Here is a 27549-nt window from a genome sequence, read left to right as displayed (position 1 = left end):
ATTTAGTTTTGTGTAATAAGTAATGATGTTAGTAGGTTTGTACGTGATTTTCTCATATAGGTGATAAGTTAGTGACTATTAGACGTGCTAATCATGTCAACATGGAAAATTCTAGATGTTTGTTGTATTTACAAACAGGTTACGTTATAAAATTGTTGTATTTAAACATTATTTGGCATAGACAAATGTATTGACTGTTCAAATATACAAATTATGTGAACCTTACAATGATCAAGATAATATACCTAATATTTTTATAACCTCCTATTAGGTAGGTGGTTTAAAAATATATTTATCGAATGAATAAAAACGGATACTGCGAAGCAAACAAAAACAAATTGCATTTAATGTCAAATAAAACTAAAAGAAAATCGTATTTTTTCGTTTCAAATTAGTCGAATCACTGGTACAAGTTTTTTAAATATTCGCTATAACTAAATACCTACCTCTTAATCGCTGCGAATAAAAAAACTTTTATTTCTTTAAACGTGATCTATCGACGTGGTTTATTGAAAAAAATGCATCAACATTTAACGTTTTAATTAATTTTAACTTTTGCATCATCAATTTTAATTTAGAAATCACCGTATACTTTCAAATGGTATAAGCATGCCGTATCTAAATTTTCATAATAAACTAGAATGGAAAGTAACTAGGTATAAGAGGTCGTGTGTTAAAACTTAAAAACGTTTTAACTTTAATGCTATTTTTAATTTTTATGTTCGAGAATATGATACGTTTTATAATTTAATATATTCTTGCTAAACCTGCCCGAAATATATTAATTTTCATTATACATACCTATCATGTAACATTTATGTAGGTAAATGAAACACATTAGGTTATCATTATTATTTTTTGTGGAAAGCGCAAAATTTAACAAAAAAAATACCCGTTAAATAATAGAATATTATGTTAGCTCCTTATCTATCTAACTAACTAGGACCTAGGTATTATCGATTTTATCCAGCGTTTGCCAGACAAATTTTAGATTGCCTACGATTTACGAATTTCTATTTGAACCGACAGGTACGTAGGTATTCCTTTACGGTGATTGGCGGATTGTTACAAAGTTTATCATAATTTCTTTTCATTCGCTATATAAACAAGAAAGTACCTTGTTTATAAACATACTATAAGAACGAAATCGATGGTCGTGTCAAACAGAGCGTTTCTTAGCAGTGAAATGCGAAAGTGGAACATACCTACCTACTTATTTTATGATTAAATTTTTTTAACTTGCGTCTTGACCGACGACTTTTCCATCGAAACAGAATCATATTTCATAGAGAATTTTAGTTTTGTAGTATTTTTTATTCAAACCTAGGTCTACGATGTAGGTAGGTTGAAGCCCGAATGAAGTGCCGTCAAAAAATAGGTAGGTATAAAGTGGTTCCGTCATTTAAAAATCTAGACATTTTATTACGCTCATTAATTGAATGATAATTACTGGTTGTTTAATTGTATAGGATGTGGACAATTATGTAATAATTATTCCAACACGATAATCGCGTAGGAATAGTTCTTAGTTCTTACCAATTAAAGTGTTGAATATTAAATCCCACCAAAAACATAAATGTAAAATTTGGAGCCGAGTTCAATCGTTGACTTAATTTGCCAAAAAAAGAAATGAGATCTAAATGTGTGCCAAGTTCTGCAGACAGTCCAGAAATTTATTTGCAAAGATGTATTAAGTTCTTAGGTTGACTGAAAACTCAATTGTTTTATTTTCCCTTAGAGAACAATGTTTATTCCAAAATATAACTTTTTAAATTTGAATAATATAATTATTTTCACAAAGCAAACAACTAATGACCTATTGAACCCCATAATTTGATGAGGCTAGTTTTACATACTGTTTATATTTTGTGAGGTTCTAAAAACTAGCCTCATTAAATTATGGGGTTCAATAGGTCATTAGTTGTTTGCTTTGTGAAAATAATTATATTATTCAAATTTAAAAAGTTATATTTTGGAATAAACATTGTTCTCTAAGGGAAAATAAAACAATTGAGTTTTCAGTCAACCTAAGAACTTAATACATCTTTGTAAATAAATTTCTGGACTGTCTGCAGAACTTGGCACACATTTAGATCTCATTTCTTTTTTTGGCAAATTAAGTCAACGATTGAACTCGGCTCCAAATTTTACATTTATGTTTTTGGTGGGATATCATTAGGTACTTTTTGTACAGAAAATTACTCTGCAAATTTGATTTACTTTATGAATATAATACTTTTTATATAGGATTTTTTTATTTTTTCTTGCGGTTTCTCTGTATGGTTTGTTTAGTATTATTTTATATATTTTCTTATATTTTATGAATATCAGCGCACATTGCCCCGTCATTATAGCTGCAATTTTTTAAACTCGTTTTCTGTTTAAAAGATTACTTACATGATTTTCTAAACATCCAGCGTGAATTTGTACACACACTATTACCAAGATGCAAAGATCGTTGTAGAAGAATCGTCGCCTTACTCCATGACGTTACGGTATTGCCATGACGCGATCTTAAAATTTTACTCTAAACGCGCCTAAAGATGTTTCACTCATATTAATATTACGCAAATTAAATCATTTCGACCTTCGACGAAGCCTTCTTCCATTACACCATTTATGGTAATTATTTTTGCATGCTTGTATTGGCTGAACATGTTTGTGCTTTATTAATATAATTGTATCACCATTCACCATTGAATACCATGTTTAAAGTAAAATAAAGATTTTATTTATTTATTTATTTATTTACTTACACTGAAATTAAAACTAAACTAAACAGTAAACACTCATAAATAAAGAATAAATAAATGTGAATATGTAAAATTATATATTATTTTTAACTGTATGAGCAATATTTTTATTACAATTTTATTTTATTTTACGTTTAATAACAGTTTTGAATAAAGAAATCATGCAATCGAAGTAATCCGCCCTAGCGATACTAGCGCGAGTGAGTGTGATGTCAGAGGCGCTTCGAATCTACAGATGTTTCGTCCTAAAACATGGAAACTTCAATAATCTATATCTCAGTCATTTATTGATGGATTTCAAAATTTTTTTCGGCCACTGATTAGTTTTGATCTATTTTTTAAGACTAGTAAGGTGAATATACTATTTTCTATTTTTTTAAACTTTTCCATTTTTCCATACAAACAAAATTAATGTCATTGAAAAAAAAATTAAATACAGATAAATTCAGTATTTTCTGATTTTTTCCTTTGTACACTCACTATTACCTAGCTGATTACAAAATTTGAACTTTCTAGGTCATCTGGAAGTGGGTTAGGTTTTGTATATGTCTATAAGTCAGTCAGTCTTAAAAATTGCGATTTTTGGATATTAATATCTACGCAACTGTTTAATCTGTATTTATGAAATTTAAGGTTCTTGTTTATCTTGAGGTCCTCTTGATATGTACCAAATTTGGTTTATTTAACTTAAATAGTTTTCGAGTTATAAGGGGGTGAAAAGTGGCTCGAAATGGTTCGTGTAAATAGGGTCATTGCGCCTGTTCGCGTCCACCTGCCTATTCGCGTCCATTTTGCGGATATCTTTTAGAAAATTCACGAAAATAAGTATACTTTATGTAAAATTGTTATAAGAAAAATTTCCGATAATACCTCAATGTATAAGAGACATGCACACTTATTCAAAATATGCCTGCGCACCGCCTATCCTATTTAAAAAAAATATTTAATTTTGGCTATTAAACGAGAGAGCTAAAACGCGCGGGATTTTGAAAAAATAAATAGTGCGCAGCGTCGCGTTTGACGGTAAGTATCTTATTGTTAAATGTGAATTTTTGAATATGTAACTGTTTCTTTACTTTGCTAACAAAACATGGAATAGTATGGATTATAAATCAGCTTATTTCTTTTATAATTAATAGCTAAAATAAGGTGGACGCGAATTACTACACCGAATTTGTACAACTTCCATTTTGCGTCCACGGTGGGCGCAAACTATACCTATAGTGCATAACAATAGAACATATTGCGTCCACATTGTTTTTCATTACGTAGCAATGAATTGTTTGTTAAAATATGTAAATTATAATAGATTGTAAATTTTTTACTAAGACCACAAGTTGATAATTTAAATTTTCATTCAAATTAGCAAATTTTTATGCTATTTTTTCATTTTAAAATGGGTAGGTATTCCAAGAATGAGACTTATAGTATCTTTGAGAATGAGAGTCAATAAGTTTGTGGTTAAGAAAATAATATAAACAAAAAAGAAATTTAATTCATTAGATACTAAAAAATAGGGTAGAGGTGTAGGTAATCTTAATAGAACTGATTATTATTTATTTACATAACGTAACGTTGTTTTTTGTTACTTTTTAGTTCTATTTATGATGAAAAGATAAATATAAATAAGTTTTTCCAGTTTCCTTACAGTGTATTATATTTATAATAATGTTGAGTTTAGGGTTCCGAACCTCAAAAGGAAAAACCGGAATCCTTGTACGATCACTTTGATATCCGTCCGTCTGTATGTCCGTCTGCCGGTCTGTCTTTCTGTCAAGACGCTTTTTCTCAGTAACGCGTTCAGGTATAAAGCTGAAATTTATATTGAATACTCAAGTCTACGGTCCCTTGAAGCAGTGAAAAAATCAAACTTATAAGCCAAAGAATTCAAAAGATACAGCCGTTTATGCTGCAAATTTTCGCAAATTTCGACATTCGCAAGGGAATCAAAACCTACAGGGTACTTTACATGAACACAGACACTTGAAGTTTGGTACGAAGCAACGTCTTATAGCACGAATAAGGGAGATATTGAAAAAATAATCATTTACAGTTAAAACATATGAAAAAAAAACAGGTTAATACGGAACCCTCGTTGTGCGAGTTCCACTCGAATTTGGCCGGTTTTTATTAAATAACTATATTCGTAAATAAATAATTTATTAAAATCTAATTTTTATTTGCATTAATCTGATAAAATATCACCCAAAACACTCTTAATTCTTTTTCTAAGCTGGTGGACGCGAACTGGTCCACGGGTGGACGCAAACTGGAATTTTTGGACGCGAACTGGGTAAAACGCCTAATTCTGCTATTTATCTAGATAAATAAAAACCACATGATATTTCCAACACAATTGAAAGTAAATCTTATAATAGACTATGTAATGAACACGTTACATAAATTTTGCGTTGAAATTTGTTCTGGAACATTTTTATTTTCTCCTTCAAACTTTCCAACTGCACTAAGTGGACGCGAACTGGCGCAATTACCCTATACACACGGCAGTTCGCCAGTTCGCCAGTTCTCTTCGCTTGAACTCGGCTTGACACGCTACCGCGTGTCTAGATTAGAAATAGATAATCATATAAAACATTGTACCTACATTTAAGTAGTTAGTTAGGTAGGTAGGTACTTACTTAATGTAAAAAATACCTTTAAAATTATTACTTTAGTGTTAACAATTTTATCCTTGCATGTTTATTTCAGGCGCGTTTTTGTGATTAACGTTTACTTTTTTAATGAAGCTGGTAGGTATCATGTAGGTAGGTAGGTATATCTTACACTAGCTGCTCCGCGCGGTTTCACCCCCGTGGCTCCACCCCTGTTGGTCGTAGCGTGATGATATTATATAGCCTATAACCTTCCTCAATAAATGGGCTATCTAAATCAAATCGGACCAGTAGTTCCCGAGATTAGCGCGTTCAAACAAACAAACTCTTCAGCTTTATAATATTAGTAGGTAGGTACCTATTTAGATACAGATTATTATTTAATTTCGAATGAATTACCTAGTTTACTTATGCCTAGATACCTACTTAGGTATTAATGGTATTATGTAGTAGATCAAGGTAAAGATTCTCTGTTGCGAACATTGTGATGTAATGATTGTTAATTGCCATAATTAAATAGGTAATACCTATAATGACTAGGGATCTGTTGTTTGAAGAACAACCTTGGCTAAGGCACTTGTAATTTTTAACACAATGGTTATTGGTGTTGGTAGCTGATCCTGATATTCAGAGTAACTTATGTACCTAAATAGTGCAAAAGGAATTTCAAAGAATTAGGTTACCTACCTTTTATTTTGAACATGAAAATATAAAACTTTAATAAGAATAACAATTTTGATAGGTACCTACCTAAGTACCTACTCAAACATAAATAAAAATAAGCATTCGTCTTAGACTTAGTAAAATATTATATAACAATTATTGTCAATTAGGTATGTATTTATTGCAGTTACATACCTATCTACCTATTTCATTGTTTATTTACCTATTTCATTTGTAAATTTTATTAGAAGCTGATTTGTTTTTTTTTTTCCTGACCAATCAGAGGTATGTATTTAAAATATTATTTTTTCTCAAAAAACGAAATTTATTGAATTAAATATAGGCGAATCATCTTGATTTAACTAGGTAACACGTGTTCTGAGCACCTGTAATAAGACCTAGGACTATAGAACAATAGATTTGCCAAGTGCATCATGCGTGCATCGTATCCATCATCAATCAAATTTAAACGTCTACCTCACCTGCTTATCATGAGAAATCCGGCGCAAACAAACAAAAAAAACACACAGATCAATACAAGTTTCGTTTCCAATGTCACAAGCACTAAGTCACACTAACGGAACACAAAAGAATATCGGACGCGAAGTCCGGTTTAACGTGATAAAATTCAAATTAGCGAATCGCGATGCGTGCGCGCAACCGTACAACCTGCACAGGTGACGGACGAAAGCTGACTGGCTAAATGCTAAAACGGTTTAAGCGACGATGACGGTTGATTTGAATCGAGCCGCGTTCTTTTTTCAAACTGTCTTATGTGTCACTGCGTTCGATAAATTCTAGACTTTATTACAAGTTAATAAGATTTAAATTAGATAACGGCGCGATGCATATAGGATGTTTTGAAATTTACAAAAATGCATTGCCACCTCGGTCGCCTTCACATGCGCACGAGTTAATTTTTTTTGCGGTAACTTGTTCTGTTTTTCTTTGGTTCTTTTTGAATGGTGCCTTTACCAAATGACTCGAAGGCTCTATAGGTCTATAGTATACGTTCACCAATAAAATATTCATACTTCTGGCATTTATAAGAAATATTTTTAGCATTGATCAGTTTTATATGTGTGCTGTCAAGTGAGGAAATCTGTATTTTAATATTTCCAAACCTAAGGTAACTAGTGGACATAGGTAAGAGATATTACTGACATATTTTATCAATTAAATCTAATACCTAGATATCTTATTAAAAATTTACAAGTAAAAAAGTTTTATTTACAATTATTCCATACCTTCAACATAAAATAATATGATTAGGTACCTACCTATATTTTTTTTGACCGCCTCCTTGGTACAGTGGTAGACGCGTGAGCGTAGAACCGAGGGGTCCTGGGTTCGATTCCCGGTGGAGACGAAGAAAAAAAAAAATTTCTCGGTCTGGCAGGACACAGAAGGCTGATCACTTACTTATCCCTAAAGAAAATCGATCAGTGAAACAGATGTACGCATAATGCATCTGCTCCTTACCCCAGGTGGGGTCACGGGACTCACGGGACTTCACTTTTATATTAATTCTCTTTCACAGCCCAGAGCAATTTACAAGTTACAACCACCTAGTACAATATTATTAGTTATTAGTTATTACCTTCCAGTTAAAATATTATGATGTGTGTGCATTTATAATCAATTTGGATACCTATTTTAAAATACTAATATTATTTACTAATCTACTCTGTAAGTAGATAGGTACCTTCTACATAAACATTTTTACTAAGCAATTCCCAAGAATTTAAAAACAACTTCGATAAATCAACAAGGCTGAGTGACGTAAAACTGTGTGTAGAATTTATATCCTACGTTTTAAATTAATAATTTATACAATAAGATATTTATAACCTCTTAACCAATGATATCATCTCCCCAAAAGCCTTGTAACAAAGCACATTTCAAACGTACCAATATGAACATTATTGCTATCGATACAATCCATTGCTTCTTATAACAACAGATTTAAGAGAAGCAACAGATTGTTGCGTACAAAATCTTCAATGTATATCTAATCGATATCGTTTCTCGTCTTTAAAATTGGCAGATGACCAACACACTGACCTCAGGTAGATGTTTGTATGAAAAACCCAAAAGTGGTCAAGCAGGTGTCTTAAAAATACTCGATCGCTATTGGTCGATCTCGTACGATACCGAGAAACTGTATGCGAAAATATTTTAGGATGCTGTTATTTTGTTGGAATTGTTACTGCAATGTTTTAGGCTTTTATTTTAACTACCTACTTACAGATGACGTAAGTGATTGTTAAAAAATTGTTTATGACTTTTTTCATGAAATTAAATTTCAATTCGATTAACTCCAATGTTACATAGGTAGATATTGTCTATAAACAAATTCATCCAAATTGTACTACGTATACCTAATACATATTATCTTACCTGTCAAATTTTGTTTCCAATCCCCCCTGTACAAGTGAAATTATTGTCATTACTAGCTTTCTGCCCGCTGCTTCGCCTGCTTTTTAAAAAAAACCCTCATAGTTCCCGTTCCCGTGGGATTTCCGGGAAAAAACCTATCCTATGTGTTAGGTAATCCAAGTTACCCTCTATTTTTTGCTAAATTTCATTGTAATCGGTTCAGTAGTATTTGCCTGAAAGAGTAACAAACAAACATAATTATACATACATACACATAGGTACATCCATCCTCACAAACTTTCGCATTTACCACAATATTATAGGATTGATAAAACTATTAACATAACACAATAAATAGTACATAGTAGGTACACACGATTTACTTCAGTACAGTAAGAATGTCTTTATAGGACAATTTTAACGGCAATTAAATCGATTTATCTAACGCAGCCGGATGGTAGAGGTCGTCAGTCGACATTCCGCGTCTTGGTAATAAAATGAACCCGATGAACAGGACAAGGCCTTCATTTTACGCACTTTTGTAAACGTTTTTCCTTAGAAACGGAAACAGTCGAATAGTTAAATTTTTCTTTGCAATGTCGTCTCTACTCATTCTAGAAAACTATAAAAATATGTTTCTATATACATTTTTTGCGTATGTAGGTATTTATTAAAAAACTTGTGCAATTTAAATTAAATTTGATAAACTAAAATATATTATCATAGGAAATCGATTTTGAACTATAAGAACAAACCGAGAGATCCCGGAGTCCCCGCTACCAAGCTTTGGGTTAGGCCGTCGAGGAGGTTTTAGTGGGTAAGAATCCCACATGCTCTCTTTTTTCCCCCAAAAGAGAGTATCTTTTGAAGATTTCCTCCCAAAAAAAAAAGGTAGTCTTAGACAAAGTTCGATCTTTTTTGTTGAAACGAATGAACGATGAAACGCTTTTTTCTTAATTCAAAGTTCTGACTCATTCATTAGTTAGATTAATATAATCACAGATAATCGACGTTTTAGGCTGGTTGCAGAGCTTGACCGACCATCAGTGAGTACGTCAGTCGCGCTTGTCATATGTATGGAAATATACATAAAACCGTTCATAGCTAGACCGACCATACGCACGCGTATTGTCATGCGCATTAGTGTCATAGTCATACACATTGTTGATGCGTATCGTCAGGACAGACGGTACGCACTGACGGTCGGTCAAGCTCTGCAACCAGCCTTAGTTCTTAGTTTTTAGTCCTGAAAAATGGATTTCTTTACTAAATATTTGAGGAAAATTTAGTCAATATTTTTTCAATATTATAGACTCAATTGATATTAAATTTGTACAAAACTAGTTATTATTCTGTGACAAAATCAAGATTATAAGAAATCCCGGCTTTACAACTCTATCAAGGATTCACTAATCAGCTAATAGAGATAGCAATAGTCAATATCAACGCAATAAAACACCATTCAATATTTGGTACAATTTATTAAACTTTGGACACAATATAATATTTCGACAGATTTCTAATCTACGTGCACAATATTATTTCTTATTACCACTAATGACTAGATACAACAGGCTTTCTTTAAAATAACAATAAATAGAAATAAAAAAACAATAAATAGTTGCCCTAATTTGAATACGAAAATCTGAGCTATTTAGAAAATCTTATATTGTAACAAGAATAAATAAAACATCGATACATTACTAACAACATGTAATTAAATATAATTTGATTATTATGTATTTGACTATATAAAATACTTTTCACATCATAATTGTGTAGAAGGAATAAATAACACAAGGAATAATATAGGCCTATTTCAGATTATGAGAGAATGAGAATAGTTAGAGCCAAATGGAATGATACTTTAATTATTATTATTATCTGCGAAATAAATTACCAGCAAATAGATAGGCATATTGTAAAATAAAAATACATTTATTTTAAAACCACTCCCTCAATGTTTCTATTCCCTTCGTTTTTTCAATCCCATTTTATAAATATCAGATAAACCGTTTAACCGTCAACCATAATTAAAATATGTTTTTCATCTATCTTCAAAGAAATTTGGGAACTCGTTACCAATAATACTAAACTATAATACCTTACAAGGGCACAAAAACTAACACCAATTAGGCTTATATAGGCCATAAGTACACCAAGAACTATTGAGATTGCCAGAATTATACCATCCTAGTAACCAGGTTTGAGGCCATACAAATACACCAAAAACTATTGAGATTCCAGAACATTCTTATGCCTTCCTGGTCAGGAACCAAGTTTGCATGGGAACCGCTTTTCCTTTCATGGAGACGTGGCCACGATAGGTCAGCTCGAACTGCTCATCATAGTTGTCTTCACGCATCAGGTAGCTGGGGAAATAAAAATAGTTTTAATATCTGGGGGTTACCATCTTAAAGCAGTATTAAGTAATCCAGTGTGAGAAAGTGATGGAACAATACGAGCATATTATAGCTCTGTCATTTTTCCAGACTGGACTAATACCGCTTCAGGACATCATGGTACCTGGCAGAAACAGGAATAATGCCTGATGTTTAACAAAATGAAGTATATGGGGCACAACAAATTGTACATATTCATTTTAATAACAAAATTGCCAAATAAGTAATTTATTTTATTTTATTTATTTATTACTCTTTAATAAAACTATACATGGGAAACTTATTGCTAATTTATACAAAACAAAACAAGAAAAGTATAGTTTATTAGGCGGCCTTATCACTTAGAAATGATCTCTTCCAGGCAATCTGGGCAAAAGGTAACAAGCTTACTGAAATTACGATGGTAGGTAGAAAAAAAACAATGGTCCAAACAAAATTGTACAAGGGCAAAAATATAAAAAAATTGTAGAGCATTATAAAGTTGTCACAGTTCTAGACGATCTTTTTCTTCTGATTATGAATCTGCAAATCACTCTGCAGAGAATAGTGATCCAGCTATCTATATTGCGTTTTGACATTTGACGCCTATAGTTTAAATTTAGCAAGTCATTTAAATCGAAAGAAATAAAAGATGCACATAATATAACACCTAGATATTATACCTATACAAACAAAAGAGCTGAACGGAATCAACATTCCAGACCAATGGCAGAATCTTAAATCTACCTGCGCAATAAGAATTTTAACGTTAAATTTTAATTCTTGACCTTGGCAGCTTCAACACATACTAAAATATGTTACCGTTGCATTGTTAACTCTATGTAGGTACCTTTTTATCATTATATGTGTAAGGAAAGGTAATCAGCTGGCCAAATTCCGGCTAGTAGATCCTAAAGAACATTTGACATTTTAAGTTCTTTGTACGTTGCTTGGCTCTGTTATTTGAACAGTGGTGTTAAAGCACATGTTAAAGATACTGTGCAGATAAAATATTGAAAATTTTTTAAGCTCATTTTGACTCGATCTTGCGAACTATTGTTTAAATAAGCCTTTAACACTGAAACACCACGGCTCTAGGAAATGCCTCATAGAGGTGCAGAAGTGCCATTTTATCCCACAATTAGACTTAATAAGATACATCATAGATAGTAATTTATATACTCGTTATGTTATTATCGTAAATCATTGATTAATGGTCCCATCAGCCCATTCGGAGAGATGTAATTAAAAAATTGGTGCCTAATCATCTGGAACTAATTATCAACGCTAAAATTATGGATACGCTCCAAACCACACTCGACTACGATAGGAAACTATTATATGGCTTCTGTCAGTAAACCGGTAACGAGATTAAAATGCACTTATTTGTTTTCACTGTTAAGCGGATATATCGGATTTTTACTACTATTTGACCAACAGACGCTGATCGAGCTACTTTTTTAAACGTCGCCGTAAACGGAGGTCTTATGTTCGCGCCATTTTTGACATTTTAAAAGTCAATGAGTGTTTGAATTGTACAAAATTTTCGGTGATAATGGAGTCGTTTATGGATTTCTATTTTGACGAAGTGTTCATTAATATGGAGAGAGATTGTCTGAATGAAAGATACAAACGGCGCGAACTTGTGCAGTATTTTAATTCTGTTATCGCTGGATGTGCTAAAGGTGTAGTATTTATCAATAGTGATGTGCTTTTAATGCTAGTGATGTTCCGATGACTACAGAGTACCTATATACCTAAGTTTTCGTAAAAAGTATAGTTTTTGGAAGCCTTGGTTACGCGCAAACATTTAAATAGTACCAACCAATAATAAATGAAACTGGTGTTGCTTAATGTATCTGTCTATTTAAAAAACACATGTTAATAAAGACGCTAATAAAAATGCAAAATAATCTAAGAAATGGCATTAAAAATGCAAATAAACTATTATATCGTGCAGAGTCACGTTCATAAAACCAGAATTATCGAAGCGTTTCTAAATGATAAAATCAACACGTCAATCCCATTATAAACGGCCCATCCATTTAGGAATGACACAGCATGCAAACATTTGCATTACTTTGGTTTTTATTATTGGAATAAATCAAGGCTATCGCTTGTCCATCGTTTTAAATAATGGTTAGTCCATCCAGGTAATAAGACAAACAAAAGTGGAAAATTTTATTAAATATAAGTATACCTAGAAAAAGTTTAGTATTCTAAGATGAAAAATTATGAGTTTGGTTAAAGGCAATAATAAAATAATTAATATATAATATAAAATGCATGTATTTGTCACCGTTTTCTGACCATGCTTTGGTGTGAAGTTAAAAACCACATTTTTTGTGAAACTTAATTTTAATTTGATAGTGTGAAAGTAACTTCTTGTATTGTATTTGTAGAAGTGCCACTTTATTACGCTTGCGTTGCCTTCGTACAAAAACAGACGAAAAAATGGTGTATTACTAATTAGTACTTTTTGGGAAATTGAATTATGTTATTTACGCATTGTAGGTTAGGTACAAACAAATTTCAACAGATTGAAATATTGTTATAATATTACGTATTAAGATTTAAGTAGACGGTGTAGACGGTACCTACTGTGTACATAATATTTTTCTCAATGCAATACATTAATATGCGTAAAATATGTGACTAAATCAAATTATTCGAAATTAACAATATTTATTTTACAGGGCAAAACAAATCTGATAATACAACATGCAAGAATTTCGTCAACTCAACGCTTCGGTACCACAACAACTGCAAAGCAAATAATGGCGATGTTTGCCTCATGGGAAAGTACCACAATCTCCTGTACATTGCAATGAAACTCGCGTTTGATTGGAGCCTGCAGGATAATGGCGTCGTTGCTTCACTCTTGGATGAATTATATGCTTGTGAACGAACTTTTGAAAGGATATTTCTAGGTAAACCAATTATTTATATATGATTTTCAAGTATTTTAATTTTTTTACATAGTGACCGTCTATGTTGAGTTTCAGCGTCTATAAATTCAGACAAATGTCAAATACATTTTATATTCCATTAAAATTCCGTATAAAATAACATCAAAACAATTTTCAGGCGCCATATTTGGAACATCAGCACCATTCTTCTTAGCTGGCTGGAAATCAGACTTCGTGGACAGAGAGGAAAATGTCCACGCTTTAGTATTCTTCCTAGACCACGCGACAAACGCCAATCTAGAATTCCGGGATGACGACAAGACGTATCGCTTCATAGATGTTCCTCTAGAAAGTTGTGGAAAAGCCTCCCCAGTACGAGTTGTAATTCAAATGGGAGCTGCAGAAATGCTAATGATTCTGCTAAGGTTTGGGGCTAGAATCACTGCGGACCATGTTTCATCCAACCCTATAGAATCAATCTTGGATAGGCTCAATGAATACAATAGAAAATATCCATACGAATTAGTCACATGTCTTAAACTAACGTTGAGAGCGGTGCCTCATTTAAATTTGACAGTTGATAAGGATGCAGCAAAGCGATTGGAATTGCCTGAAGATTATAATTACCAGAGAAAGATTGTGTTGGAAAAGTATGGGGATATATTAAACGATCATTTGGTTCCTTCGTCGAGGTGTGGGTTACAGCCGGTAGAATTAAAGCACCTGTGTCGATGTCTAGTTAGGCAGATATTGTGGAAGAACTTTGAACTACCTTTTGGTATACAGAAGTTGCCTATACCATTATCTCTGAAGAAATATCTGGATTTATTCGATGATTAAAGTACCGATATTTTAATGTCACACTTGATTTTACATCTTATAAGTTTATCTATACTCGATAATAATATTAGGTATATCTCGAATTCTAGTCCCAATAACTTAAGTTTTCTAAAACATGGAATGAACCATTTTGGTAAAGATAATAATAATAATTTCGACGTTAATTACCATACAGTGTAGTCTAGTCATTTTTATGTACTAAATAATATATTTGTGATAAAAATAAATAATTTGTATTATTGATTTAATTTTATCCTAACAGCTAAATAAATTAATATCCTCTATCTTTTATTTTGTAAAAGGTAGCTAATATTGTATTATAATTGCAAAGACAGCTAAATTGTATTTGTAAGAAATATACAAAATGTTGGACTTCACACTCACATTCTTCACACGCACCCAAAATCAACATTCACAACCTCAATCAATCATATTCTTTTATATTACATTTTTGTCAAATTTTGTACACATTATCCAAGTAAAGAATTATTAATTTATAGCCTATCGAAAATCAATCTAGTATTTTTGTCAACTTTTGTACACTTTGTGTCTCTGAAGAAATATTTGGAATTTTATTGGTTAATTTTTGTGCAAGTGTAGAATTATTTATTTATCAATTTAATCGAACCCACAATACCTATAAGTATCCTCGCTAACATTAATAGTGCCGGGCACGCCCGTGGTCTCACAGCGGCTGGTGAGGTTCACGGTGTTCCCGAACAGGCAGTAGCGCGGCATGCGGTGCCCGATCACACCCGTCACTACCTCCCCGGAGTGGATGCCGATTGTTATACCCTGGGATAAATATAAAGAAGAAACATTGCCATTTAAAACAACAACATGATAGACACATAAATGCTTGACAAATACATAATCTATACATAATATAATAAATCTGTAGAAGGGTCAATTCTGTACATTGAAAATATTGAAAAAATAAATACCAGGGGGTGTTACTCGATCGATACCAAACCCAAATATGTGATTAAAAAAATTTTTGTCTGTCTGTCTGTCTGTCTGTATGTTCAGGCATCACGTGAAAACTAACGGTTCGATTTTGATGAAACTTGGTATAATTATACCTTATTATCCTGGGCATAAAATAGGATACTTTTTATCCCGGAAAATTACGTAGAAAAAAATAAATCTTCATTTTTCCGCGCGGACGGAGTCGAGGGCGGAAGCTAGTTTATATTAAATAACTAATTAGCAGATAATTTACAAAATGTACAAAAAAAAGACGTGTGGCACCCGGGGAAAGCCGCGGTAAAGCCGCGGTAAAGCTATTGCATGCTATGCCTTAAAGCCACACCTCCGCCCGTCGGAGTGGGGAGCGTGAGGTTTTTTCGTTACGGAATTTCTCGATTCGGTCCCCGCGCTCAAGGCCCGCGATAGAAGCTATGCAATAGCTTAATAAATCAATAGGGTGCATTTAAAGGAAAGGATCATATGATTAGATGGAAAATATTTAAAATCTTTCGGAGATGGAATTAGGTGCCTTATCTTTGCATTTTAGAAGTGGAATAATGTTTATAAGAATTAAAATTATGCGTACTATAAGTCGTACTAAAAAATTAGGTACTAAATAATGAGGAAATTGTCATAATATTCGATACTGATAAAAAATATTATGCGTTTGAAATAGCATTTAAATTAAACCGAAAAGATAAGAAACAGAAAAGTTTACACAATCTCTATTGTTTGAATCGTACAGAAACTATTCGCAAATTAAATAAGCTAGGAGTTCATCACAAAAATAAACATCTTAATCTACATACCACTGGTTCTCCATCAACTGTCACAGTTTTGGAAAGATCCATCATTTCCAGAGCTAGCAAGCAGATGTGTTTTGCATGACCTTCCTTGTATTCGGGCAAACCTGATACTGCCATGTACTTATCTCCTACTGTTTCAACCTGAAACAATTAATTGGTAAAAGGTGTAAAGTTCCAAAGGTTTTGCAAAAATAACTAATATTACAGTAATAAGTCTATTTTCAGAAAATATCTGAGGCAGGAGTCGAATCATTTAATTTGTTTAATATACTTATATTCCTTCTTTTTTAAAAGAATTTGAACAAATTAATATTTTCAAAGCTGATTATGACACGAAATAACATTGAAATTGCAATGTAAATGTGATTTATCGCAAACCACTTCCAAATAATGAGCGGAGTAACGGAAAACCTGAAGTGCTAATTGTCTTCACAGTGATTCACCATTAACTTGGACAGTTTTGTTATATTATCGACTTTGTTTTGTCCTCATATTTAAATTCTAAATACCTTATACACATCTTGGTTCATTTTAGGGTTGGACAGGACATCGAAAGCTGTGGACAAGTCATTTAACATTTCCACAATTTTCATATCAACCTTGTGGTAGGTGTTTCTGTTACTAACGAGCAGAGTCAGGGGGCCGTTTAACTACGACACTTTTGTAATTATACCTGTATTTTTAACTGCTAAGTACCTTATACACATCTGGGTTCCTTTTAGGGTCGGTCAGGACATCGAAAGCTGTATACAAATCGTTTAACATCTTGACAATCTTCATGGCGCCCTTATGATCAATATTCCTGGCACAATAGTTAGCAAAGCCCACAATCCCACTAAAGAGAAGCGTCACAGGATCGTATCTGCGAGCAGGTACGGGACGACGATGGCGGAGTTCTGTAGCTACGCTCTTGGGTAGGACTGAATAGAGGAGCCTATTGAAATTATATAGGGTTATTAGCTTCTCGCCAAGACACTGACTTCTTAGCAAGTTTTCCAAAAAAAATCAAAGTGCAGGCAAATCTTATAAAACGTTCAGTTGGAGTAGAATTTTAAACAGATTTTCAATTATGTTTAACATTATGACTGTACCAATATTCTAGAATGATAAATATAACTAATGTATCAGTATTCACATGGAAATCATTATTAAAAAAACTCGTATGAACTTTAATACAATTTTAAGTTTGTCTGAAGTTTAATACGTCTTAATTCCACAAGAATTGAAAATTCTTCAAATCTAATAAAATACATACCTATCAGTCTTCTGTTTCTCCGCCTCCAGTTCCCGATAAGTATGTTGCAGTTTATCAGTAAGCACTTCCAAATTCTGCGTCAGTTTATAATCAGCTTCAAACTGCTCTGACATCAACACCAAGTCTCTGGTAGCATCATGCAAGGGTATATCTGAGATGCAAAGTCCACGGCTAAAAGATAAAGTAGCGGTCAAAAAAAAGTTGTAATTCTGAGTAAAAGATCTGATGCTATTGAATGTGTAAGGTGATTGGAAGAAATGTTATAGGTTTATTCTTATAAGGAACTAGCTTACCGCCCGCAGCTTCGTTTTGTCTAAGACCTAATAAATTATATACTAAAACCTTCCTCTTGAATCACTCTTTAAATTAAAAAAACCGCATCAAAATCCGTTGCGTAGTTTTAAAGATTTAAGCATACAAAGGGACATAGGGACAGAGAAAGCGAAATTGTTTTATACTATGTAGTGATTATTGACTTACCGGATCAAATCATCGAGATTAGTGACACTGGGGTAGCATTGGAATACGACAACATCTGTTTCGGGAATGTATAGCATTTGACCCTAGAAGAAAATTTTCCATAGGACGTTCATGATCAACTCACGGAATTCAGTAAAACATCATAGGTATTTGAACTCATGTCAAATAAAATATTTTACCTTCAAACGTAAAGGAGCAATTTCCTCGTGATGGTTAGACACACTCATTTCTTCAGATTTGGTTTTCAACACATAGACTGTGTTGATGTGTGCTAACACATTGGAAAATGTCATTACCAAGTGGGGACGAACCTAGAAAAAGATAAATAATTAAAGCGCGTCACACACGATGGAGATAAGTACTATATTAATATTTTATGTTAAGACTAGCTTTCGCCCGCGACTCCGTCCGCGCGGAAAAATTAAGAAAAGTTAAGATTTATTTTTTTTCTACGTATTTTTCCGGGATAAAAAAGTATCCTATTTTATGCCCAGGATAATAAAGTATAATTATACCAAATTTCATCGAAATCGAACCGTTAGTTTTCACGTGATGCCTGAACATACAGACAGACAGACAGACAGACAAAAATTTTTTTAATCACATATTTGGGTTTGGTATCGATCCAGTAACACCCCCTGGTATTTATTTTTTCAATATTTTCAATGTACAGAATTGACCCTTCTACAGATTTATTATATGTATAGATTCTCTAATATAAAACGTTATAGTATCTTAAGGTATCCGGTATCAGCGTTCTGACCATCATTTTTCTTTTTGTCATTGCGTACTAAGACCCCTGTTACAAATGACTCGAAATTTTGTGGGTCATTTGTAACAGGATGGCGGTTCTACAGGGGTCTTAGTACGCAGTATCTTCACCGTGTGTGACCCGATTTTTTTATATGGTACGGGAGCTAGCAACGTTTTAAAAAAAGTCATTTTAGTATAGTTGGGTTTTTGATATACTGTTTCTCTTGCTATTTCGGTTAGAGTCCGGGCTGTCTGGCTGGCCGCAGTGGTTGCGTTTATTAGTGCGCATCTTATCTGCACAGGAAAATATCCTTAATTTAAAGTCATTTTTTAATGCGTAATTTTTAATCTTTTGCCTTTAGATAGATCCATCAGACATAAATTTTTTATTGCAAGACGTTTTTTTCGTTGTAAAATAGGTGCCATACGCAATTTTAATTTCAAAATAACTAAAATGTCATCGAAATAAGTGAAATTACATCAACATGAGTCCGCTTAAAAGGTAAGTAATAACTTTATTATTTATATTATATTATCCTTTTTTAATACTTATATTGAATAATTAGTAAACTAATATTTTTAATAGATGGTTTCATATTTGTTACACTTTTGGGTATAAATATGAATTTGATGATATTTGTATTTTCTAGTGTTTGATTTTACGCGAGTATTATACATTTAGAAATTAAAGACTCGGGAAAATAATACAATGAATAAATCGCATTTAAAATCCGTTAAAAAGTCTTTAATAACTCAGCCCCCGGAATCATAGACACAATAGAAAATCTATTGTGTCGTGGTCCAATCGGGCTGCTCGGGGCTCAATGGGTTAATTTCTTGATGATATTTGGTTTTTATCAAGTTTACATTAACGTCCTATTTGTGGTTCGTTGGGAAAAGAACGCAACATGGTAGATTGTTGCAAAAAAATTGTAAATAGTAAAATGAATATTATATATAGTATAAGTAACACAGTGATTACTTATCCTTTACGGGGACTCATCTTGATAGAATTTCACTTATTTCGATGACATTTTAATTATTTTAAATAAAAAATCGCGTCTGGCACCTATTTAACAACGAATAAAACGTCTTGCAATAAAAAAATTATGTCTGTTGGATCTATCTAAAGGCAAAAGATTAAAAATTACGCGTTAAAAAATGACTTTAAATTAAGGATATTTTCCTGTGCAGATAAGATGCGCACTAATAAACGCAACCACTGCGGCCAGCCAGACAGCCCGGACTGTAACCGAAATAGCAAGAGGAACAGCATATCAAAGAACCAACTATACTAAAATGCTCACTTGTCAACGTTGCTACCTCCTATACGAATAATGGTATGTAACTTCAGTCTGTCTTCAAACCAGAATTTTATAATAGTAGAGTTCAATGATATCAGTCCTTTCGAGTTATCTTTATCTATTTTTGGTGGGAAGTTTTAACAGATTAGAATTTCTGAATCTCAGCCAAAACTTGAACTAATAATTTCAAATGTTGTTTTTATGTGTACTAATCAAATGTACAGATTTTGCATTTCCTATGTTAGTAATTTTTTAATATCTAGCTTCATAATTTACAAAAAGGCATCAATAATAATGAATAAAAATAAATTTCATAAAGATATTATGTAAAAAATATAGGTAACTAGGTTTCCGCCCGCGGCTTCGCCCGCGCAGTCAAAGAAAAACCCGCATAGTTCCCGTTCCCGTGGGATTTCCGGAATTGCGTCATTTTCCCGGGATAAAAAGTAGCCTATGGCCTTTCTCGGGTATCAAAATATCTCCATACTAAATTTCATGAAAATTGGTTCAGTAGTTTAGGCGTAATTGAGTAACAGACAGACAGACAGAGTTACTTTCGCATTTATAATATTAGTATGGATAAAAAAAGGTTGCTCATACCGTATCCAAAACATCGGTAATCTTGCATCCAGGCTTCATGAGCCGCGGCAGAAGCCGAGTGACAGAACGACCAGCTTGTACTATATTCAGCTCCCGGTCGAACATCAAGTGGAAGGGGAATACTCTGCAGAACGTCGCTGGACTCACTTTTGGCTCTAGAATGGGAGTTTTTTATGAGATTTATAAAAAATGTGTGCGTCTACTAGTGTACACACGTAAGAAGTGAAACTTCTTTATGACCTTATTTTTCAAAAAATAATTGACTATATGCAACTTTACAGAAATACGTCGAATCACGATACGATAAGAAAAAGATGGCGCGTAACGGAAAATGTCACGCGTAACGAAAAAATGTTACACTTAATTTTTTTCCAACCCCGATAAAGAAGTTTCACTTTAATAAAATAGATGTAACTGGTCAGTCATGAAGTATGTAAGAATTTAGAGGTTGGCCTAAATCTGAATGAAAATATACAATTTCAATTCATAGATTAAACAGCGGGCGATTACGAAGTAGCAATTTTGTTATAGAGTTTGAGATGTATTGCAAGAAAAGAAGGCAATAATATAGGGAATATTTATATGGCTCTATAGGAAAAGTACATATAATATTTTCTAGGGTTTGATTTTACACGAGTATTATACATTTAGAAATTAAAGACTTTTTAACGGATTTTAAACGCGATTTAATCATTATATTATTTTCCCGACGTTTCGAACCTAAGAGCAATTAACCTATAGAGTACTTGTATCGAGCGTATACAATTTACATATATTTGTTTCTCTCTATCTAAAGAAAACGTCGTATGAAAGAATGAGACAGCTATAGACAACAAGCTACGTTTCAACATAGTCATGGCACCATTTTTACTATAGGTACGTATTTAGATAGATAGAAGGTGATAGTGATGGGATGTGCTTCAATCGATAAAATCGTGAATGTATTTTGCATTTACGGTTTCGTGAAATAATAAATAATAAAAAAAGAAAACTTATAATTAATTTCAGTTGAATACATTATTTGTTTAATCCTACGTATATAATAAATGCGAAATTATGTGAGAAGGGATGTTACTCTTTCACTGCGGAACCGATTACAATGAAATTTTGTACATACACACATAGGTTAGGTTTTATCCCGGAAATCCCACGTGAACGGGAACTGTGCAGGATTTTCTTTAAAAACGCGGGCGGAAAGTTAACTTACATTATAAAAGAAATTTTAAAACTTGAAATGTAATTTAAAATAAAGAAGGAAATGATGATAAAGTTAAAGGAGTGAGGAGAAAGGCACAGTCAGCATGAAGGAATCATGCAGCATTTTAACAAGTTAATAAAAGGACAGTCTTAATGAAAACATTTTCCTAACATCCTACTAATAAATCGAAAGTTTGTGAGGATGGATGTTTGTTACTCTTTCACGCGAATACTACTAAACCGATTACAATGAAATTTGGAAAAATTACTTTTGATCCCGTAAATCCAACAGGAATGGGAACTATGCGGGTTTTTCTTTGAAAACGCATGTATATTAAGTATGTATTTCAATAGTAGTTTCTCATCTATGAGAACTGTCATTTAATCAACCGTTTAATTTTCACATAGTTACACATTTAAAGTAGGTAACTTATGTGTAAAAAATTTCAAAATAAAAATTCACTCTCTTTAATCAAATGTATTTATTATCTACAGGAACAAAAAGAAAACGTAAGCGTAAGATTGCACAATTCTTCTAGAGTATCCATCTTGATAACACGTAGGCTCGAAATGCAGTGAACACAATATTGCAAATTGTGGCGGCGTCCAATCAACTCATGTCTCACGTTTTATACCCATTTTTTATTTAGCTCTGGAAATCTAAAACAAAATGAATTTATTAATAATCTGAAAGAGAAATTAATAAACAACAAACGAAAACTAAAACACATAGTGCAAATAAAACAACCACGTGGTATGTTTTATTTTCCTGCGGTAAAAAATTTACATCTATTATTTGCAACAACAACTACATATAAATCTGATTTATGAAACAAAATAAATAAATCAACGTTAATATGAAATAGATTTTTTGTCATAAATCGATAATATACGCTAGATGTGTTACAACACTACGGTGGTAAACAAAATGCCAAACGTGATATTATTGTGACGTTTTTTAAAAATTATTTCATTATTTTATATTCCACAACCCCATAAAGTGGGTAAATGTTACAGTTACAACATAAAATTACAAAAAAGCGCTTGATAAAACCTTCAAATAGGTTTAAAACATAAATATTTATCAATTTGCTGAAAATCACTTACCGATGGAAAGATATTTTTACATTGTTTTTATCCAAAACTCCCATTCGACTAGTGATAGCCGGTTGCTAAACATACAATAGTTATTTTAGCACACTGACAAATAAAAAGAAACACTGTACACTTTATATTTTCTAAATATTTCGTTAAAAACACTTGACGCACTGAGCCCACCAGCTGGTTGGAAAACAAACTGACTGCCAGCGCGCTACGTTTGAAGACAGTGCAGATACTCTATCGCTATCTCAATCTGGCTTATGCTGTTATTGACTAAGAGTAAGTAGATTAGAAAATATGTATTTTGTTCTGTCTTAATATAAGAACTCTATAGGTTAATTGCTCTTAGTTTCGAACACTTTACAGCGAGCGTGGTCACGGGGAGACAAAAGTAAGTGTAAAGTGTTCGAAACGTCGGGAAAATAATATAATGATTAAATCGCGTTTAAAATCCGTTAAAAAGTCTTTAATTTCTAAAAGTACATATATTATATATTATGTATGATTTTATCTTTTAGACCAATAAAAAGCCACAATCTGGTGTATTACATTTCATCATTTGCCACTTATTAATTAGATGAATATCTTGATGGTCAATTTGAAACAAATTTTAGATTATTAAAACCACATTAAAACAATTGAAGTAAGCCTTCTTCTTCAATGTATTGAGCTGTAGTCACACGTAAGGTATTAGCTTACGTCTTACGAGTTACGTCAATAATACAATACAATGCTGGTAATTGCAATGATAATTTTCCATAACTTTACGCTAAATTAAGGCGGTGAAAGTACTCAACACACATAATTTAATTGGCATTGTTTTGGTCTAGCTATTGCGGCGCAAATCGAATAAAATTGTGAAATTATCCCCATTTACTGAGTTTCACGTACATTTTCAGCTCTCGCACTTTTAAAATTAATAATGTTATTAAGCGAAGATGCGTTAAAAGCCGAAAGCGGAAGTACTGTGATGTGTTTGATATTCTCGTGTCAAAACTACTTTTGATAATTTATTTGGCAGTTAATTATGTTACCTACACATTTTTTTAACTAATAGACTTTTGTTTTGTTACTTCAGATATTTGGCCGAAACCATTTTTTTAGACTTTTTTTTTAAGGTATTATTATAATGGTTTAGGTATGTAGAGGAAGCTTTCTTTCCGTAAAAATGCATGGTTATTTTCTTTTGAAAAATTAGTAATTTCTTCAATACATATAAAAAGCGTCGTTTCCCCTCCGGAAATTCGCTTTGCAGTAATACTGATCACAAATTTGCCAAAATTCTGTTGCTCCAATTAGCAACAGTTTGATCTTAAAACTAATGGAAGCTTATAACATTATTTACCAATAGAAAGCGTCTCAATCTCAGTCATCTCTGGAGCTGAAACCCTCCCAGTAGACGATGTCTCCGTGATAAGGAACTGCACGTGGTCGCATTCCTCCTTCGTCTTCAAGATGTCCACCTGCACTTCAGTGTTGTGGAGCTTGCTTGTTACCGTCTGCAATTTAAAGTGGGGAGTTATAAATATATAGGGAATTTTTTTTAATAAAAAAAATTATCGATCTATTTTGTTTTGTTTTCTTGTTTTATTTTTATCTCATACAAGTTATCGATATTTTCTTGCTAGAAGTTTGAAAATTTCTTCTTAGCCCTAAGCTATATAATAGCTTTTATTGTAATAAATGTAGGCCGCACGCGAAACAATTTTCATGTATGTAAGTAGATACCTTTACAATTGAGCCTCCATAAATTTAATACTTAGCTCCAATTAAATATTGTTATCTATTCACTATGAATTATCCAACTCTATTTACTGTTATACAACAAGTCCTTCACAATTATTTCTTAAATAATTATTAATTATTAGGTACAAAACGTACCTTAACAATACCAATAACAATATGCTCCAACCCCGGCCTGTCAGAATAGTAGTGTAACACAAGCGCGCCATCTTCCGGCCGCTCCGTGCAACGGAACGATGGGGAGCGCATGCCGGGGTATAATGTGCCAAGATGGTCGTGGAGACCGTCCAAGTTCTGGAATTATTAATTAGATAATTATATATTTTCTACACTCTACAGTAATAAGCCCTGAACCAGTCTATAACCTTATTGACCGGTAAAATTAGTCAATATCCTTATTGACTGATTTTATCTGAAAAAATGACTGTATCCTTTAAAGGTAATGTTAATATGTGAATTGTGAACATATTTATTTGCTTTTTATATGTAGTAAATAATAAATTAATTGCGTAGTTTTTCTGTGTTGAAAGTATTTTAGGTACCTACTTATCGCAATATTCTTTCAATAATAATGTTATTTTTATACTTGGCAACTAAATTAATAAAAAAATCTTAATTTATAAAATTATTGTAGGTATGTTTGATAATAGGCAAAATATATTCAATTCGAATGGGCTATTGTGAAACCATATTTATAAATATTATGTTAAAAAAAATTGGTTGTCTGTAAAGTCGGTTTAACTGACGATAGTTGAACGTGACAACGTCCGATTGTGCTTCTTTGTCGTTCGTTCCGCGCTCTCGCTCGCACTTCAAGCCTTACATGGAACGCCTCAGAGCGAGGTAACGCCGCATGAGTCATGTTTTTTCGTGCGTGCAGGCGGCTCTATCGAATTATAAGACGTTGTCACGTCAAAAAATGGTGTATGATAATTTATGTAATAATAGAAAACTGTTCTGTGTAAAATATACAGGAGAGAAAATAAATGATTAGTTATTACTATGAATTGTTTCAGGAAAATACTTTTAGGATTGATTAGCGTAACAACCTGTAAGAAATCACGAGGCGTAGCTCCAAGCACTTGCAAAATTTTGTCATATCCAGAATCTTGACAAAACTCGAAGAAAGTCATCCCGAAAAGCTCAAGAATTTCATTAGCTGGGGTCTCTGCAATTAATATAAAAAATATTAAATGTAAATGAACAATTCCATACAATGTACATAATGCATTGATTATAGCGCCATCTAGTGTACGGATTTTGAAACAAATTAAATTAAGAATAATAATTATTCTAATCTCTATGCAATGGAGTCGAATGTAGATATATAAAATAATTTCAAATACATAATATATAATTTTTAACTTACGCAGAACTTCAACAGCAGCAGTAATCAAATTGTATGTTATTTCGTCTTCATAAATCTGGCGAACGAGAAAACTGCCTTCCATCGCAACCTCAGCCTTTTTCCTTGAAATTGTATAAAATTTTTATTAATATATTCGAATTTTAAATAATTTTGTATAAAATAAAGGTTAATTATGTACTTGATTTTTTCCCATGTTTCCACACCATGCGCCTTCATCACCAGCAACTCTAAGGCATAGTTTACGAACCCGTACTGAAAGAGAATAAAAATTTCATTAATATTCTGCCATATTGTATTTATTTTTAATTTAAATAATATTTTAAAATAAAAATTTACCATTTTGCTGCGTGTTACCGCTTCTGAAAAAAGAATTTTGATATTTTATTTCAGCGCCCTCTAGTATACGGTGTACGCACTATTGCTAATCTGTGGTAGCGAATGAAAGTTGAACCAAAATAGCCTATAGATGGCGGTAAAGATCTAGTTATTGTTTTTATTTGCAAATAATTGTTTTTCTTTGTGATAATCATAAAATTATGCTTGAGAAAATAACATGTAAATGAAGTATTTATTCTTGTGTATGATAAAATATATTTTGATATAATTAGTGCATACGTACTTTTTATATTCTATATACCTACTACCTAGGTAGTTAAATTAACAAAAATATTACTAGAAATCGTTCTTAAAAAATAATGTGAAAAGTAATATTTACTGTGAACACTGATGGAGTGATGGTAAGTAAAATATGTTTCAATATTTTTATTATCATACAAGATAGTACTTCAAAGGATCAAAATATGTAAAAAAATAATTGAATGTGCAAACAATAGTGAAACAAATAACAATCCACTATAACTTACGTTTTCAGGTCACAGGAATACTGTTTTATAAATTATATTATGATTTTTTGTATTGAAGCCATATAATTCGAATCTACGTAATGTTTTTGTTCATTTAGGCCGAAACGCTTCACTTAAACAACCAGCCAAGCCAACAGTTAGGCGAATACTGAAGCCTGATTGGAGAATGGCGGACCACTTTACAAAATGGTCCTAAAAATTGAATTTTATCACAAAATATAATAAGTAACTACTATATTATTAAAAGAAAATATTTTAATTGAATATTCATGTATTTATAAGACTTGAATTAATTGGTTTTCTGATTGAAATAGCTTCTGGAAAAGCAATTTTCCGATTTACGTGGAATAGCCCCTAGATGGCAGCACGCATTGCATTAGTAGTTAGAAATGAAATCTATACTATAGCAAACAATAATTAACACTTGTTCAATAAAAATAGCAATTATTTCTATAATACCATTTGCGTTATATAATGACATAATGAAGTCACTTGGAATAATTGTAAAATCACTGCTAGACTTTTCTCTTACGAATTATCTATTGGTTTAATAGATATATCATAATCATAAA

At 32.3% G+C, this 27549-nt stretch overlaps 3 protein-coding genes across 4 annotated transcripts in view; 1 reads left to right on the top strand and 2 right to left on the bottom strand.

Moving 5' to 3' along the window:
* The window catches only part of LOC123701195 (glutaredoxin domain-containing cysteine-rich protein CG31559-like), a 69719-nt gene extending 63006 nt beyond the window's left edge, over positions 1–6713 (bottom strand). The window contains exon 1 of the mRNA XM_045648592.1: positions 6511–6713. The gene's annotated coding sequence lies outside the window, so the exon portion shown is untranslated. The remainder of the gene's footprint in view (positions 1–6510) is intronic.
* LOC123701199 lies at positions 27–14703 on the top strand. 2 transcript variants are annotated; one of them, XM_045648598.1, is made up of 3 exons: positions 27–138; positions 13485–13718; positions 13876–14703. In XM_045648598.1, exons 1-3 carry the CDS (start codon positions 102–104, stop codon positions 14535–14537), a joined length of 933 nt encoding a protein of 310 aa, XP_045504554.1. In that variant the 5' UTR covers positions 27–101; the 3' UTR covers positions 14538–14703. The 2 variants fall into 2 exon arrangements, with proteins under 2 accessions (XP_045504554.1, XP_045504553.1); XM_045648597.1 differs by lacking the exon at positions 27–138 and adding an exon at positions 12229–12473.
* On the bottom strand, positions 9872–27108 carry LOC123701196 (guanylate cyclase soluble subunit beta-1). Its single transcript, XM_045648594.1, has 15 exons — positions 26978–27108; positions 26451–26473; positions 26293–26366; positions 26115–26215; positions 25795–25913; positions 24884–25039; positions 24348–24501; positions 20705–20859; positions 18227–18358; positions 18048–18130; positions 17568–17738; positions 17009–17246; positions 16316–16453; positions 15175–15332; positions 9872–10779 (listed from the first exon to the last, which is right to left on the bottom strand). Exons 2-15 carry the CDS (start codon positions 26451–26453, stop codon positions 10662–10664), a joined length of 1800 nt encoding a protein of 599 aa, XP_045504550.1. The 5' UTR covers positions 26454–26473; positions 26978–27108; the 3' UTR covers positions 9872–10661.
* Between the last annotated feature and the right edge of the window lie 441 nt (positions 27109–27549).

The sequence above is a fragment of the Colias croceus genome, chromosome 21 (assembly GCF_905220415.1).
Source record: "Colias croceus chromosome 21, ilColCroc2.1".
Classification (NCBI taxonomy): domain Eukaryota; kingdom Metazoa; phylum Arthropoda; class Insecta; order Lepidoptera; family Pieridae; genus Colias; species Colias croceus.
The sequence above is the reverse complement of the archived record's forward strand: the minus strand, read 5'-3'. Positions and strand labels throughout refer to the sequence as shown.

What these genes read in the sequence shown, in the direction of transcription:
- LOC123701199 (XM_045648597.1), top strand. Translation starts at nt 12,344, where the DNA reads ATGGAGTCGTTTATGGATTTCTATTTTGACGAAGTGTTCATTAATATG. An exon ending in TATCGCTGGATGTGCTAAAG is followed by an intron (nt 12,474 to 13,484) that starts GTGTAGTATTTA and finishes TTTATTTTACAG; the next exon opens with GGCAAAACAAATCTGATAAT. An exon ending in TTTTGAAAGGATATTTCTAG is followed by an intron (nt 13,719 to 13,875) that starts GTAAACCAATTA and finishes AACAATTTTCAG; the next exon opens with GCGCCATATTTGGAACATCA.
- LOC123701196 (XM_045648594.1), bottom strand. An exon ending in TGCTGCTGTTGAAGTTCTGC is followed by an intron (nt 25,914 to 26,114) that starts GTAAGTTAAAAA and finishes TATTAATTGCAG; the next exon opens with AGACCCCAGCTAATGAAATT. An exon ending in CAGTTGATGGAGAACCAGTG is followed by an intron (nt 15,333 to 16,315) that starts GTATGTAGATTA and finishes TATTTATCCCAG; the next exon opens with GGTATAACAATCGGCATCCA.